General features: G+C 44.0%; 2 protein-coding genes across 3 annotated transcripts; both read right to left on the bottom strand.

Annotated features, from left to right (window-relative positions):
* Window positions 1–963: 963 nt before the first annotated feature.
* LOC128771977 (B-cell lymphoma 6 protein) lies at window positions 964–6,130 on the bottom strand. Of its 2 annotated transcripts, none has more exons than XM_053887917.1 (3): window positions 6,075–6,130; window positions 3,353–5,459; window positions 964–1,765 (listed from the first exon to the last, which is right to left on the bottom strand). In XM_053887917.1, the coding sequence occupies exons 2-3, from the start codon at window positions 5,432–5,434 to the stop codon at window positions 1,430–1,432; spliced, it is 2,418 nt and encodes an 805-aa protein (XP_053743892.1). In that variant the 5' UTR covers window positions 5,435–5,459; window positions 6,075–6,130; the 3' UTR covers window positions 964–1,429. The 2 variants fall into 2 exon arrangements, with proteins under 2 accessions (XP_053743892.1, XP_053743891.1); XM_053887916.1 differs by lacking the exon at window positions 6,075–6,130 and adding an exon at window positions 5,836–6,066.
* Window positions 6,131–6,326: 196 nt separating this feature from the next.
* On the bottom strand, window positions 6,327–15,891 carry ntd5 (ntl-dependent gene 5). The gene is made up of 8 exons (XM_053888239.1): window positions 15,569–15,891; window positions 14,489–14,623; window positions 13,296–13,487; window positions 9,210–9,333; window positions 8,743–8,819; window positions 8,273–8,455; window positions 7,873–8,070; window positions 6,327–7,800 (listed from the first exon to the last, which is right to left on the bottom strand). Exons 1-8 carry the CDS (start codon window positions 15,633–15,635, stop codon window positions 7,718–7,720), a joined length of 1,059 nt encoding a protein of 352 aa, XP_053744214.1. The 5' UTR covers window positions 15,636–15,891; the 3' UTR covers window positions 6,327–7,717.
* Window positions 15,892–15,977: the final 86 nt, after the last annotated feature.

Raw genomic sequence — 15,977 nt, 5'->3', positions numbered from 1 at the left:
GTGGTTCTTATCGGGACCAGCTCCATCCAGCCCTGGAGAAGATAGTTCCTTTCCTCCTCTTTGTGACCTTGGACCTGCCAACAAGTGACATGTCTGCTCAGGACTCCAGTGTCTGCTTCACTCCCGCCATTGTACTCCATCTGTAACTTCTCTCTTTCTCACGCACACTCAACCACACTCACTCTCCTCCCTTGCTTCCACACTCATTCAGCAGTCCATGTGAATAACTTCTTTATTTGCAGCACAAGCAATTCCAACAATATTAATATAGTACAGTATAATAAGTGCACAATTCCCATTAGTAGTCATTCTCACAAGTAAACGGACTGACGGAGATACATGGGAGGTGTATTTCCAACAAGCTCTAATGTCTTGTCAGGAGAATATGTGCCTCTTCTCACGTGAGGAATATGTAAGTCCTTGGACTGGAGCACAGTGGATGGGAGTTAGACCTCATAGACTGGCCTGACGATACAAACCAGCAGAGCAGGTTTGTGAAAAGCCTGGTTCAGTTTTAGGAAGGACCAGCAACAAAATTGAGAGCACCTAACCATTCTCTTTTTGGTGAGGTGGAGCAAGACATGAGCTAAGAGGCAGAGTACAGAGAGGACCAAGTTGCAAGGGCACAGCCTTAGAATTGACCAAGACCTTGGTGTTCATTTGAACCGCCATACCACAACAATGTTTCACCACTCTGCTATCAATGTGTTCTTCGCAGAAGGAGATAAGAGAGCCCTCACCAGACAAATGGACGCTTCATCAAGTTTCCTTCCTCCTTCTAAGCCTTGTGAATGCATCATGATGTCCTATGTACTAATGATGCATCATAGACCTTTTCATAAAGCAAATGTTTGAATCTGAGTGTGTGAATAACATGTTTATATTTGCACATTTTAGTGAAACACCATTGTATCAGGTCTCTGTCATGTGCGCTCTTCATTAATTTAAACAGTAGAAAGAAAACACCACATATTTTAAGGTGGAAATTTAATAAGTTAACATGTTTCACATTAAAGTATAGCATTGAACTCAAAATGTTTGGTCAAAACAATTGCATGAAACATAAACAATTCAACAGGCATCCTCGAACTAGAAAGCATCTCCTGTGGAATATAAGTGCAAATGACTCACAGTGTTGTCGAAAGATTGATTATATCTTTCACACGTTAGTGCAGAAGTGCCGCTCTTCTCTCATGTATGTACAAACAGAGCAAAGGATTGTATGAACAATAAGATTCTAAGCAATAATATAAGATCCAACCATAAATTGTGAGAAAACTTTTATTCTTATATAAATATGTATTTTAAGACAGATCTAGTTAATATAACTCAGACCAAATTTAAAGTCCTCTCGTTGTTTTTTGGCCCATTTAGTCAAATTAAATAAATAAATTATCATAAAAATAAATAAAGAAAGTGCTCATTTTCTTTAACTTTCCATGTCTAGGTCATAGTTGTCAAAGTTGGACACAGTCGAGCTGTACCATTCCGCCGTCTCCTCCTCTTCCTGAGCTCCCGCTGCACCACTGCAGTCGCTTTTCTCGCTCAGCATGTTCATGGCTGCCTGGTGGAACGGGTGTTTCCGTTTGGTGTGTCTGCGTAGTGTGTTCCGCTCGGCGAAGCGGGTGTGGCAGAGTTGGCACTGGTAGGGCTTCTCTCCAGTGTGGACCCTCTGGTGGCGCTGAAGCTCACCTGCCTCCCTGAAGCGTTTGGTGCATATGGTGCACACGAAATTCCTCTGGCCAGTGTGGATGTGCTTGTGTCTCTGTGCAGAGAAGAATATGTTTTTAGGAGCAAACCTATGTCTGTAAGTGATTTAGCAGATGTTCAAAACTGATCTAGCTGAATTCAGGATCATAGCAGAACATATGAGAGAGTCCCCCGGAGGAAATTGTCTGTTTCAATTTCAAATTCTGTTTCAGGACATATTGATAATGGGAGAGCTGATTCCATTACAGCGTAGTTCTGGTGCATTATCTCTCTCTGTTTAGAGAGCAGCAGTACAATCTCCAGCAACTGCCTGCTTCTCCAATGCATGTGGTGCAAGCATATTCTAGAATACGACTGCAACGTGCTGTACCACATAGCTATTGCTATGTGGTACAGCAGGCTGAAATACAAGTCAGGATATATTTGATAAATTAAATGTAGAACAAATAATATTGCGCTGCATAATATTCTCTAGTGGATGTGAGCCGCTAGTCGGAGGTTGGCGCTCCCTGAGTGCTTGGCTATTTAATAATTAGTCACTATTCTCCTGTTAATCTTTATCAAGTAACCGGGATTTAGCGATGGATGACCATGTTCTCAACCATAGACAATCTAATATTAGAATAGTGTAAGCAATGAAGTGACTGGAGTTGTGAAATGCTCCCAGTTTAATTGTCCAATAGTTTAAATAAATCATAAATAAATAAATTGTGACATTAAAAGTGTCAGATCAAGGCCAGGATACGCCTGTCATGACTATAAAAAATAACCCTGGTCATTTTGCTGGCCATGTGCACGCTCGCGTTGAATTTGCACGTCTCCTGTGCGCCACTGCTGCTGCAGCATATCTTCGTCCGCTGACAGGAGGATTCACTCTGCATCGGTCGTACATGCATCTCCAGGCGTATTTAAAGCAACGCGGAATGAACAGAGTGAACCCTCTTGAAAGCAGAGCTTGGCAACCGTCAGTAAGTAGCGACACTCGAAAGGAGAAACAGGAACACATAACAATGTTGTAGAAATAAAGATAATTACAAAGGCAAAAATCACAACATCAGTGTGGTTTTTATGTTGGCCGAGTATGAATGCATTTCTGAAACTGTAAGACAATTGAAAGAGTGTGTAAGTGTTATTATTAGGGCTGTCAAACAGCATCATATTTTTTTGTCCGACTCGTTTTTAATTTATAAATTAAAAAATAATAAAATCACCTGACTGGCAAACTAATTTCTTTGAAACGACATAGCTCAATGAATAGTTTTGTGTTTGCCTAATCAAATACAGAGGCAGCAACAGTTTATAAACACATTCAAAGATCATGATTATTCTTTTTCCAAAATTGAATTTTTTTATTTTTTTTAAACCTACTGACAGCCCCAGCTATTACTGCTACATTAACAAAATATTGATGGATTATTTTGTCTGAAAATATTCTTGAAAATAATACCCTGTATCTATCAAAATTAGTTATTGTGACAGGCCTAGCACAGGGTTTCTACGTAGATAAGTCTGCGGTGAATGGCAAACAGTCGGCATCTTGTCAATGAGCTAACTCTGTAGGCTTGGATTTGGCCATTTGAGATTCTAATACACATTCTAAATGACCTAGATGCTGTTTGTTGGTGCTGGTGTGTGCACAGACCTGGAGATGGCTGGAGCGTTTGAAGGCTTTTCCACACTGCTGGCAAACATGCGGCTTCTTCTGAGAGTGTGTGATGGCATGGCGCTCAAGGTCAGAGAGGTAAAAGAAGACCCGTGGACACAGCTGGCAGTACAGAACCCTGCGAGAGGCGAGGGAGTTGGGCGACCCTGATGGAGAGTGAGACTCCAGTTGGTCCTGGGGGTCCATGTGGCCCGGCGAGAGATTCAGAGATGGAGATGCAGCAGCGTTGGAAAAGTAAATGTGGTCATTGAGGGGTAATTGTTCTGTGTCAAATTTATGCTCTGAGTTCGAAGTTTCAGTTTCAGAGTTGGGCTCGTCCATCACCTGTTGCGTCTCCGTTGATGGAGCCGCTGGCGTTGCAGTCGATGGCTTTTCGTTTGAGTCGTCTCCTCCAGATATGGCTTGAGTTCCGAGGGGAGTGTGATCGTTTTGAGGAGGGCTAGTAAGGGGAGAGCTGGCATTGACATGAGTCAGTCCTGGTAGGCAAGCAGGAGGGCAGCTGGAGCTCAGTGAGGAGAGAGGGCTGACCTGACACGCAGTTAAGGGAAGAGAGACTGGGGCAGAAGCTGCTGTGATCTGCGACAGCTGACCAGTGGACGGGTCCAGAACAGCAATAGGGGTGGAGGTAGACTCCCCAGTGGATGAAGCAACAGAGGAAAGAAGAAGAAACATCGGGGTGGAAGCACCAGATGGAGCGACAGAAAGAGGAAGAGAGAGAGGAGCAGTGGAGAGCTGAGGGGACGATGACACGAGCAGAATGGAAGCATTAGACGAAGGGCTTGTTAGGATCTGCAGGGGCTGGCTCTGGACTGATATCCTGCTGGGTTTGGACACAACTACCTCTGGCTCTGGAATATTTGTCTGCGGGATCTGTGTGATCATCATCTGGCTGTCAGGTGGAGATGAATCACTATCAGCAGCAGGTGCAGGAGAATCACATGGTGCCTTGAGTGCAACTTCTAAACTTTGGACTGAGCTGGGCGCTTGATGCGCTTCTGGATGAGAAGACTCCTTCCTATCCACTTCTTGCTCTTCCACTTGATATGAGGAGGAAGTGTCAACTTGTGGAACTTTGACTCCCTCCTGATTCAGCGTGTACGGGATTCCCTGGTCATCTATAAAAAGATGGTTTTCCGTGTCCACAGAGCAGGAGAGGAAAGAAGCAGACAAGAGGGAGTGCTCGTTGTCTTCTTCCACGACATCTCTGTCTCCCTCCCCGTCGTACTCATCCACCTCCATTATCAGCGAGCTTTCAAAACCGAAATCGTCGAAAAAACATCCATATCTCTCCTCTCTGCTCTCACTTTTCTTGGGCAAACTCAAGTCTAGTGGTTCTGTCTGTTCCTCCGACCCCAAAGACGTCAAGTAGATTTCTTGCAAACACAGTGGTATGTTCTCTTCCAGCTCTTCCCCGACGCTCTCCTCTTTGATCCGTTGTTGACTCAGTATTTCAGCTGCACTGATGCTGGATGATAAAGTGTCTGATGATGAATCGGTGTGGATGACTTTAGCGTCCAATAACTCCTCATGCCTCTCGTCCTCCAAGGAGAGGGGTTCAGTCTTTGGGTGAGCTACCTCAGTGATGTCTTGTTCTTTTTTGACAGCATGTAGTGGGATATTATCACTGTTTCTTATAGTTTTCAGCAGTAGTGGTCGGCTGAATGCTGAGCGAGTGAAGTCTTTGGTGAGGAGCATGTTAGAGCTTCTGACTGGAGGCTTGGAGTGAGAGGGAACGACAATTTTAATCCTGATTGGTTGACTGTGTCGAGCCGTCCCAGCAGTCTTCGCTCTAATTGGCTGCATGGGCCCAGCACTCCTGCTGGTTTCCTGAGAGGCCGGCCTGTAAGTCCCGCCCATGGCTGGCTTTTTCCCGTTGATTGACACAGCATCTTGCCTGATAGTTTTGACAGAGCTTGGATGGTGGTTACCTGCTGGACCTCGGGGAGAGGGCTCTGCATGTGGGGACTCCTGGGTGACCAGCAGGGATCCTCCTGAACAACGGCTGCCATTTTGGACATCCAGACTGCCACTGGTCAGGACTGAAGCCAACTGAGAATCCATTTTGGGGCATGCCTAATTCTATTACCTATAAAGAGGATTACAAATATCAATAAAGAGGTCAAATATAGTGCCGCACAAGTGCATTTCATTCTGAAACTATTCTGTTTAGGAATGGTCTTGGAGTGGCGATTATTGGGGTCAAGTTAACAGCAAATAAAATCATCACCATCTGACAGCTTCATCATTCACAAGCCTGACGGAGCCGGTCATTTACAGTAGCAGTCACGTCGGAGATGACTCGTTTACAGTCACAAATGTTCGCAGGAGGGCTGTCAATTGGAATCGAGGAGGACGCCATTACGCACAGTCCGAGGTGCGAGATGTCAGTACCCCCCGGTGCGCGCTCGAACCTGCGACACCGGCGTCCTCCTTGAATATCAGAGATAAACGTGTATATTTACAAGCAGTCGTGGTTCGGATCCGATCCTCCTCTCTGCAGCGGATCCAGCTCGGACCCACAGCCAGCCATTTTAGAGCCGAAGGTCCGAGATAGCGAGAGTGCAACCGGGCTGCCGGACAAACTTTCCCATCGGGCCGTTATTTTAAGACCACTACGGCTGTCAAAGACGCGACTAATGTGTCCGGAAACTGCATTTTAACTTGATCCACCCATACAGTCGCTGCATTAGCGCTGGCTTACCCGAGCTGTGGATATTTCCGGAGGACCAAATATGTCTGTGCGGTGTAAAGGGTGATGCTGCGAATGGTGAGGGAGGGGGGGGAGGGGTCAGGGGGAGTTGCTATGGCGTCGCAGCCTACCGGGTCCCACCAGGAGCAATGTTCAGCCTATGGTGGAGTTGAACCTGCAGCCTGAGGAACAATCGGTGAGACAGGGCGAGGAAGGAGGCAGACAGTGGGGGATGAACTGGAGTCAGCCATAGCATGTGTTTGGACATTTTATTTCAAACCACTCAAACTTACTAGACTTCACGCTTGATGCGTCTGGGCAGGTGAAAGAAAGAAAGAAGAGGCAAGTCACTCAGTAAAAATAGAAGATATTGTTGGCCGTCTGGAGGCTGAAGGTTGGGTGACTTGACCGGTTATTCAGGAATCTATCCCAGTTACACATGGGTCACACTGGAACGGGTCAGCACAGACCACGCACTGATGGACAACCACATTCCCACCACACCAATGGACAACTTCCTGCTGCCCATTGGGTGACTCCAGGTAACCTTTCCCAAGGGTATCAATAAGATGTCTGCTTCCTTTGGTTCCATTGTTGTATTGCAACAGGAAATGACTGTGAAATAAATGCAATAAGGAATCATGTGACCTGATGTGACATGACTCCCTAAAAAAGAATCATTTAACAAAAACAGAAGCTATCATCTTTATCCAGATGATTAGGACGTGCAGCACCATCTTTAATGTCGATGCCTCTTGGGATGGGTGATCGGTATATTTATCCACTTAAGTTTGTGTTCAAGTATGAATAAGAATGCCTGGACACCTCTGGTTTAGCCGTGGGAGGGACCCTGAGTTGATCACACTGTTGAAACAAAAACGCTTTAAAGCGGAATCATGTGTGTTTAAATGCACTTATAACACGTATTGCTAATGTTAGCAAACAAAGTTGATGGCCTTACACACCAGAAATTGCTCCACAGTCCATCTCCTTGTCAGTTGTCATAGTCTGACACATCAACATGAATATAAGCTGAGGCTGTACACATACTATCTTTATGGCTGTATGTCACACTTTGACTACAATACACCTGGACTGGGACTCAGAGCTTCCAACTGAGTAAGGATACATGATTTAAAGAGCCAAACCAAAGTCCAGGTGTGTTCTTTGAATCCAAAAAAGGTCAGTCAAGGACTAAAAGTTAAATGAGTCGTGGGAGGACATGGGTCAAGCTGCTGTATCTCTGCAATTCTGGTGCTGGAGCTGATATAAACATGTGAGAGCATCAAGAGTGGAGACAATTGAAGCTACAGTAGCTTATCTGATGGTACCAGTGATAACAATACGCTGTTACTTTAGAAGAGCAGCAAGTGCTGCCATAGAACCAGATGCTAAATCATGGAAATTATAGTGTTGCATTGTCGTCACTGCAACCTTCAGCCCTGAGACATGCGGGCAATGGAAACAGTTGTCATTGACTCAGCGAGACATACATATACAGGTGCTATTCAAAACTTTGGCTATGGTAAAAATGCCAAAGGCTCATCCCGTCAGACAGCTTCGCCTGCCAGTGCAGCGAGCGTGCTGGTCTTCGTCAGGATGTGTTCATGTTGTGGCAGAGGGCTGTGTGGGTGGAGGTCGGACGGCGGAAGTCATCACTCCTCATCACCCGACTCACATGCATCAATCTCTGAGACCAGCCGGTGAGGGAAGAGTTTGTACTGCAGCCACGTGGGTTCTGAGGGGAAAAATGATGTATAAACGTGAATATTTCAGCAGCCAACAAGTGGCCCAAAGTCCAAAGGTTTACCAAGGTAGCAGGCCGGACTCTGCAGCTTTCCATCGAGGCAGACCTGGGTTGAGGTGTAGCCGCACTGTTTACGAGGATGCTTGCAGAAGAATGTGACAGTCTCGCCATGATGTACCATGGCGTCTGTAATGTCGAACGGCCAGCGCTTCTGTCCTCCAATCAGCACGCGGCTTCTCTCTGCAGGAATGAGGCATCGAGCTGCGGGGTGGAAAACAAAACTCTTTATATCAGGTTGAGCTTCTTCCTCTTTATAATACAGATCCATTTCTATTTCCAGAGTAAATGCTTGTGTGAGTACTGAATCAGTTACACAGCCCTTGAGTTCGAAATGGCTTCAAGCTGGATGAACGGTGGAAGGTGTATGTAAGTAGTCATGTAAAGATTCCATGGTTGCCCTCACCTCTGCAGTGGGGAGGTGATGCGCTCCAGCTGCCATTGGGCAGGCAGGTGACCTTCTGTGGTCCATCCAGCAGGAAGTTCTTTTTGCAGAGATAATGGATGTCGAAGCCCACTTCATATTCAGTCTTCTGGACCGCCACCACGTAGCCCTGCTCCACCTCCCGAGGAGGCTGGCAGTATACCTCTAAAAGAAGCAGACGATCAGTCAACCTTTACCCGAATACTGGTCCTAGTCAGCCAAAACACCGCCGTCACTATGGTAATTCTAATAGTCGTTCCGCTTTTGCACACTAGATGGCAGTAAAACACCATACAGACGTTATTTCCATTTATTTATTTTAATCATTAACCCATATGAAGACAAATATTGCACAACACACTGCTATAATAATTCAAACGCCACTTTACATTCATCTAGTTGTTCTTCTACCAGTCTTCAGGACAGGCAAATAGAAGACACTGCTGACTTACTTTCACAGATGGGGTGAGGATACTGCCAGGTTGCATTATCTTGACAGAAATTTTCACTGCTGCCCACGATGCCGGCCCTGCAGCACAGAGGAGACACACGTGTCACGACACGACCATGTTAGATCAATGCAAAGGGCTTTTTTAAAAATGGGAAATAAGGTGTAAATAAGACTCTTTTTCGGCTCCAGGCCTCTCCATCTAAATTGTAGATGATTAATCCACTCATCTAGCCCAGCGCGTGACTCAGCATGAGTCAATGGAAGATTAGTCTGTAATGACCTAGTTAGCTCAATGGAGAGACTGTCAGCAAGGAGATCAACATGAATTCCTGCCATTCATCGCTCATCCTCCCTCGCTTCCCAACACCTATTCAAGCTTTTCTCTCCATCGGCTTCACACTTCTTCTCTCACTTCCTCCATCACTGTCTACCTTTTCAGGTTTCAGTATGCAGAGCCCACGCGCTCACCCTGACAGGCAGCTGTAGCGGATGGAGGTTCCAACGGCAGCGTCGCCCTGAATGATGAAGGTGTCCATCACTTCCTCAGGTAGAGGGCAGCTGCTGACCAAAGAAGGCTCCGACGGCTGAGTTTCTGAAAATCAGAGGGAAAAGACGAGCTCCATGAGTGTGGCTCACTGACAGGGAGGGAAGGTACACGGTACTGTCACACAAATTCTACCTTTTCACAACTGGTCCTCCTGCTAGTAACTTCGACAGAAGCATTAAAATAATCTGCTTGAATATTTTGTCCACTACTAATGCCAAGCAACAAGTCTCGTTTCTGCTTTTACTATTTCAAACAGTTCCTCTGGTCAGGATAAGATGAGATAACAAAGATAACATCAGCAGTTGAAGTAAATCAAACAACTCTATTTGTTATTACTTAATAACTCGATACTTCCACTAGATATAATGGTAATACCACAACTCCATTACAGAAGTACTACAAGCACTGCCAACATCGAATACAACATCGGCCTCATCTTTTGTGATGTTTTCAGCTTTAAGTACTTGACAGTTGGGTTAACAGCTACTTTTACAACTACATACTAATACCAATACTTCTGCCGCTTCTACTACAACAGCAAGGGTGTTTCTCCACTGATTCCATTATTGTTTCTACATCACTTTCACTACTTAAAGTAATACAACTACAGGTAGTTGTGCTCACGGTACCATTTTTATTCCTTTTTCTATGAAGCCCTTTACTGTTATCTGCACTATAATATTACAAACATTACTTAATTTAACAATTCCTATGACAGTGAGTCGTTATTTACAATGTATTAAATTCAAATTACTACAGTACTTAATAAGCTAACCATAAGCTGATATTGCAGCCACTTGTTTATTTTCTAACAAATATAAGCACTCTAAGTAACTATAAACTTTGCTAGTACCATTGTGACAGCAAATAACTAATAAGCAACTACTAAGTAAAACGTCATGTCTTTGTCACTCTAATACGCATATTTAATGATGACACACTGTGCAGGGAGAATGAAAGGCACATCATTTTATTCGAGTTATAAAAGTGTATCTTGAATAACACTCCAAAGCTGGAGAGGAAGGTGAACCCTCCAAATCTATATTGTGTGGTTGTGTAACGCCTCGCAGTGCCGGTGAGGGAAAGTTTGAGCTCTTCACACTCCATAGAAATATAAATACTGAGAGTGGTGCTTGGAGACGGGCCGCAGTGACCTGAGCTGTAAAAAGCAGAGGTTTGGAGAGCCAAGAATGACTTTAAAGGGAGAGACGGATCCTGCCTAAGGGCTGACTTAGGTATCTGAGAAGAGGAACATTAATATAAAAATGTAAAGGGGCCAATGGGAGAGTTACGCGACTGTTTGGCTGCGGATGAGAGCCGAGAGCTGAATTCTGTTTTGATATACTGCTCCTCTGCCAGTGCGACCCACACAAGGCGGAGCAGTGAAGCAGCTGTTTGTTATCCAGCATCTATTAAAAATGAATAAAAAAGATTTTATTCAATCAGAGCAATAAAAGAAGAATCAAAGTCCAGCCACGTTTCTTTATGACATAAAAGACGATCCACCGCAAACGAAACATCCCCCGGCAGGAGGCTCATCCTTGGTTCCCATTGTAAAGAGAGAACCTCATCAGAGGCTGAGATAGAAGATGGTGAAAGGAGAAAAAGATGTGAGGAGAAGGGGGTGAGGAGAGCAAAGGAGAAGAGAGCAGGGAACAGAAAGGCCTGGAGCTGCATGAGCAACAGAGTACTCTGACTCTCCTGGCTGTGATGTGTCGCCCACGCACACACACCAGCATGTGGAGACTGTGACACAAGTATCCCCTATGTACACAACTAACACAGAAAAACCTGTTTCAGATGAACGCACCTATGCGAACATAGTAGCCTCTATACATACAAGCCTCCAAACAATTCAACCCCAGACATTTTAAACACATGCACTTGAGAGCTAATTCACTATTGCTAATGCCATGTCTTCCACTCGGAGGCTCAAACTCACACACAAGCATCCCCGGTCCCTCGAAGCAAGTGCACACGGCTCAGCGCCTCTTTGACAGAGGTGTGCCGCCCACTGCCTTTCCACAACCATAAAGGGGCTTTGCACACAAGAAAAACACAATCCAAAACACTCAGCCCACCTACCCTCTCTCAGCAGGAGAGGATGCCGTGCGAGAATTAGAGCAGTAAAACGGGCTGATGCCTGCACCCGGCATGTTCAAGGACTCATAAGAGGTGATGCAAACTGTGTCATGTATGAAACACAACCTTTGGCACAAGGATTTCTTATGATGCCAGCTAAAGGAAGTCAGAAAGAACATGAGGATGATGTTGTGTTCTAGGTGGGAAGAGAGGAGCGAGGAAACAAACATGTCCCGATGAGGCACGGAGGTTCCATGTTCCTGTTGTTCTAATTTCTGAAATAGAGACGTCATCCGGACATTAAATCCTAGCACCTGTGAGATCAGGCTTCACCGAGGAGAAGAATCATGGAAGCAAATACAGGTAATGTGTGACAAAGAGAGTGAGGATGCTCCAGCATTTTCAATATTTGGCCTGATATTCTGTAACAACATACATGTAACTTGTGCATGATTCAATGAATGTGTGGGATTTGTTTAAGAGGCTTTTTTTTTTTTTTACGACAAGATGAAAAGGATGTAGGTTTGGGCTTGTTGGAAAATGATGTATTTGTGATTGTATTCATTCGTCATTTATGTATACACAGCTCTTTATTTGCATTTGGCTCCTTCATTTTTAAGGTGGTGATAACTTGTCTGTTGAAACAGGTAAAGCTTGTTAGAAGTATATTTAAAAAATGTGTAGAACCCAAATAATGCATGTACAAATCTAGTGGATTTGCATTTGACATCCTTGATGTTAAACATAGGCAATGTGTACAGCGCAAGGGAGGAAGTTCTCATTTTGAACTCACAGTTGCTGGATCTATTCCAGCTTGAGGCTTTTCTGGGAATCCTGTTTCCTCCCAAAGACATGCAGAAGTGACTTTATTGTGAGTTGGAGTGGATGTCTGTCCAGAAGCAAGGGTGTCCACCACCTCTCGCGTCAGTCAGAAGTATTACAGTACATCAGGCTTGTGTTCAGTTACACCTTATATTAAGGTCTCATCTGTCATGCATTATTGGTACATTCATTTATGCATTCATAAGGCTTTATAGATGATGTTATGAATATTCATAACCACGTATGACAAAAAGAGTTAGGGGGGTTACTGCTACCATGAATTATTCTGAACATTCATAACATGTTCAATGAAACCTGAGAAATGATGATGTCTTGTTGATGGACTAATACTGTATGATAGGTAATACTTAAAGTGCAGTGTTACCATGTTGTCTTTTGAGAAACATGTTGCCACCGGTTTTGTTCTTTTAATCTTCATTCGCTCTCCAACAACAAAGTAAATAATGACAACAGAATGTGATCGAAATGAACTAGAGTTGGGACTTCATTTTGATGGATGTATTACAGTTTGTTTTGGTTGTGACACCACATACCAGTTCATATACAATGTGGTGTCACAACCAAAACATCCACGATGAAGGAGAGTGAAACCCAAATAATAATAATGTGCTTAATTTTGTGTACAGATTCATTCAAGTGTCATTACTTTTTTATGTCATGTCCCACCACTGAAATAAATGTTGATTCAAAAAATAGAAAAGTTTTTTTTTCCCATGTGAGTTCATGCTTAATTTGGTAATTTGGAATAATTATTCTTTTATTCTTCAAAGTCTACAGTACTTCTGTGTTTATGTTGCCTCAGAAGGGACAATATTATGAATGTTAAAACACAAACACGCTCAGATCAAAGCAGTTTGACACCATCAGATGACCATTCACGCAGCACGTCCCTGGTTGCCATGGTAACAGTGGAAAGTTCATCTTTGTCAGCACCATGACATAACGGCTTTATATTTGAATACAGTAATCGCTCCTCAACTCACCCTGGTACAACATTGAGGATTAAGTCCTACGTCTGTTTGTCAGTGGTGCTTGGTCACATGATCTGAACAGGTAATGGTCTTCTGGAGTCCGGCACTGACCTGTGCAGACGGGCTTGTCGCCACTCCACTGACGGTCACCCTGACAACGGCGAATAGTGGTGTCCAGCCCGTTGGGAAGCATGAAGCCTGGTTTGCAACGCACTTCGAGCAGAGCCGAGAAGGAGTGAGTGGGAGAGAGGAGACGAGCCACAGCGTTGTCACTGGAGGGCAGAGGCCAAGGACAAGTACGACCTGTGGGGGGGAGGGCAGCAAGGAGAGAGATTTAGAGAAGGATTCTCAAAAATATGAGGTGTTAATAAAGGAGGACGGATGTGGTACTTGACTGGATTGAATGTCTTTATGAGCCCTAATATAGACTTCCTCCCAGGGTGTCCTTCACCTTTTCATCATGATTAAAATACAAACAAATAATTGTAAAACTAAATGTCATTTCATAGATTTAAATGATTAAAAACTACAGTAAATATTTTTTATCTTAAATATTAACTCATTTAAAGTCACATAACCAAAAGTGAAGGGGGAACACAGAGAGAAACAAGTATGAAAAATTAAGAGGAAACGAACTATAGAAAAAATGTATATTGTCATGGAATGACTAACTATTCCAAACTTTAAATTAAAGAGCACAATAACAGTCAGGCATCAAACTCCATTCACGCATGGGACACAAAAACCAAACTCTTAACCTAAGCACACTGTATAATGTTAATACAAATAAAGGTAATTTCTCAAGTTTTACACTTTTCAATATTTAACAAACCCTTGTCACTAGTCATGATTGATAAACACAAACATCACATCCTCTATAAAGCCTGGTAAATGCAATATGGTGTCTTATGAGTGGACTAATGTGAATTATAAATGAGACCTTATAATAATAATAATACTGATGAAACGAATGATGATGATTATTATTATTATCCAAAATTATTTACAAAAACAATGAAAGCGAATTGTTATCAAAACAAATGTATAAAATGGCTTCTGTAAGTAAAAAAAGTATACTATAATAAACTATAAACTTATAGAAACTAGAGCAAGATTGCATGTAGTGTTGATATGAAATTGACCTCTGGGTCACACAGGGACAGTTAAGAGACTTCTGCTCAAGGACTAGACTTTCGTCTGAACTGTTCTCCTCAAATGTGTTTGTTGACACAGCTGCTTACACACACACACAAACACAAGTGACCCCACAGTGACTCTTGCGGGGAGTCCACATGTGTACTTACCTGGAGCCACACAGCTGAGACCACACTGACCGTCGCACAGACACTGACGCTTATTGCCACAATCTCTGTCTGTCCTGCAGGGACGTGGGCAGCTTCTCCTTCTCTCGTCTCCTAGCAGTCTCTCTGGACAGGACCCTGTTGTAGCACCACACACACACACACACACACACACACACACACACACACACACACACACATCCTAATGACCTGCTGTTTACCTGGACTTTGTTAATGGCCTGTGGGAAGCTACAAGCATTCAGGGCCACAATAACACGCAAATGTTTTTCTCCATGTGGAGAGTCATCAAGGTGTGGGTGGTCTGTTAAACGTTGTCCACCAAAGCTGTTAAATTTTAACTCATTCTACATTCCTGTTGTGATTTGGCTCGCGCCCACCTCGCAATCCATGCCAACATCTACACCCACAGAGCACTTGGGTGGGGAGTCGGGTGGGCTCCCCATTCTTCATTTCTCAGAATAAGAACATGTGTGCTACTGTATTCACACATGTGACCACTTTTTCACCCCAAACACACACGTGCTGTACCGTGAGGATTAGCACGGCATGAAACATCAGCCTGAGGGCCAGTGCTATAGCTTCTGGTGACAAATATATGATGGGAATAGACAAACACTGGTGAGAAGTGGACACGCAAAGAGCAGGACTGCAATACTTTGAATATTTTGTCACACCATGCCCAATTTCTTTATGTCATTGACTCTTTTAAAGATCAATAAATGGCAAGTACAAACTACACCAGCTGGGCAATGGCAGATGTGTAATGTATTTCCTAATTCGTCATTCCTAAAAATGTCAGATGAACAATGAAAATGTAGCTAATGTTGAATGTTTTCAATAGTAAGACATAATAACACTGTGGCAAAGCTACTGTACACCAAGGCCCCAGCTCTTAAAGAGGCCCCTTCACAACTGTTTGGGTTCCAAACAGGAAGGGCTATCTCCATATCTGCGCCGGCATCATTCATTGAAAATTCACGATTGAATAGCAGCTCAGAATAATGAAGTTACCAATCAGCATTGCTGCTCAGTGCACTAGCTGGATGATGGAGAGGGTCTTACCGGCAGGTTGGGGGGCCACAGCGCCAGTCAGAGCCCACAGGGACAGAAGCAGCAGTGCACCGTGCATCTTCTCAGCCGGCCTTTAGACGATATAAGGGAGGGCCGTGCAGCCGCAGCATTTTAAAGGAAGAGGAACAAAGGGTGAGGGTGGGGGGAGGTAAAGAAGGGGAAGGAGTGAGAGACACAAAGGCAGGGTACAGCCCAGGAGCACACATCTGGTTTGCGTTGGGAAAAGAGAAAAATTCCAGTTTGGAGAACCTTTCACCCATTTCTGTTGATACAGCAGTTAACAAGGATGCTGGAGAGTAGGCGGCTACGTCTGCACACGGCCAAACAAACACGAGTAAACAAAACGTAAGCACAATCAACTCAGGAATTTTATTCAGTGTGAGTCATGTTTGAAGTCCAC

This window comes from Synchiropus splendidus, chromosome 15 (genome assembly GCF_027744825.2).
Source record: "Synchiropus splendidus isolate RoL2022-P1 chromosome 15, RoL_Sspl_1.0, whole genome shotgun sequence".
Classification (NCBI taxonomy): Eukaryota; Metazoa; Chordata; class Actinopteri; order Syngnathiformes; family Callionymidae; genus Synchiropus; species Synchiropus splendidus.
Note: the sequence above shows the minus strand (reverse complement) of the source record. Positions and strands in the feature narration are given on the sequence as shown.